The following is an 830-nucleotide window of genomic DNA, read 5'->3' on the forward strand; positions in this document are numbered from 1 at the left end:
GGGTTACCCCGCTCCTTCGAGGTTACTTTCCTGCCCTGACCTGGTCTCTCTTCCTCCCTCTCGGCCCAGTGAAAGAAGAAGGGGACCGAGAGATCTCCAGCTCCCGGGACAGCCCCCCGGTGCGGCTGAAAAAGCCGCGCAAAGCCCGCACCGCCTTCACGGACCATCAGCTGGCCCAGCTGGAGCGCAGCTTCGAGAGGGGGTTACCCCGCTCCTTCGAGGTTACTTTCCTGCCCTGACCTGGTCTCTCTTCCTCCCTCTCGGCCCAGTGAAAGAAGAAGGGGACCGAGAGATCTCCAGCTCCCGGGACAGCCCCCCGGTGCGGCTGAAAAAGCCGCGCAAAGCCCGCACCGCCTTCACGGACCATCAGCTGGCCCAGCTGGAGCGCAGCTTCGAGAGGCAAAAATACCTGAGCGTGCAGGACAGGATGGAGCTGGCCGCCTCCCTCAACCTCACCGACACGCAGGTGAAGACGTGGTACCAGAACAGAAGGTAAAAATGCACCGTTCCCTCCTGCCCGCGGCGCCGGGGTCCCATCCTGCCCCTCTCCCCGGCCCCGCACCTCTAAACCGGGCAAGGCTTTTGCACCTCACAACCACTCCGACCCTCCTGGAAGCAGGGGAGGTGCGGTCTGTGTCCCGTCCCCCGTCCGTCCCCCGCCTCAAGGCCTTTTACCCCAAAATAAGAGGGAGAAAAGTGATGCCGAGGCAGGGCAGACTTGGAGAGGAAGGGGGCAATCTGTGCCCCCAGCCCCGACAAGGTGGGGAGGAAGGACCCGGCTTCCAGCTAAACACAACAGCATAACACATCGGCCCATTAATAATAGATAC

The 830-nt window shown here is 62.4% G+C and overlaps 1 protein-coding gene across 1 annotated transcript; it reads left to right on the plus strand.

Annotated features, from left to right (window-relative positions):
- Positions 1 to 69: 69 nt before the first annotated feature.
- On the plus strand, positions 70 to 496 carry LBX1 (ladybird homeobox 1; the record flags this gene model as incomplete). Its single annotated transcript, XM_008941096.1, has 2 exons — positions 70 to 210; positions 270 to 496. Coding segments are annotated over 2 exons (368 nt in total), but the record flags the coding sequence as incomplete, so codon positions are not given.
- Positions 497 to 830: the final 334 nt, after the last annotated feature.

The sequence above is a fragment of the Merops nubicus genome, unplaced genomic scaffold, assembly GCF_000691845.1.
Source record: "Merops nubicus isolate BGI_N331 unplaced genomic scaffold, ASM69184v1 scaffold41065, whole genome shotgun sequence".
NCBI classification, from domain to species: domain Eukaryota; kingdom Metazoa; phylum Chordata; class Aves; order Coraciiformes; family Meropidae; genus Merops; species Merops nubicus.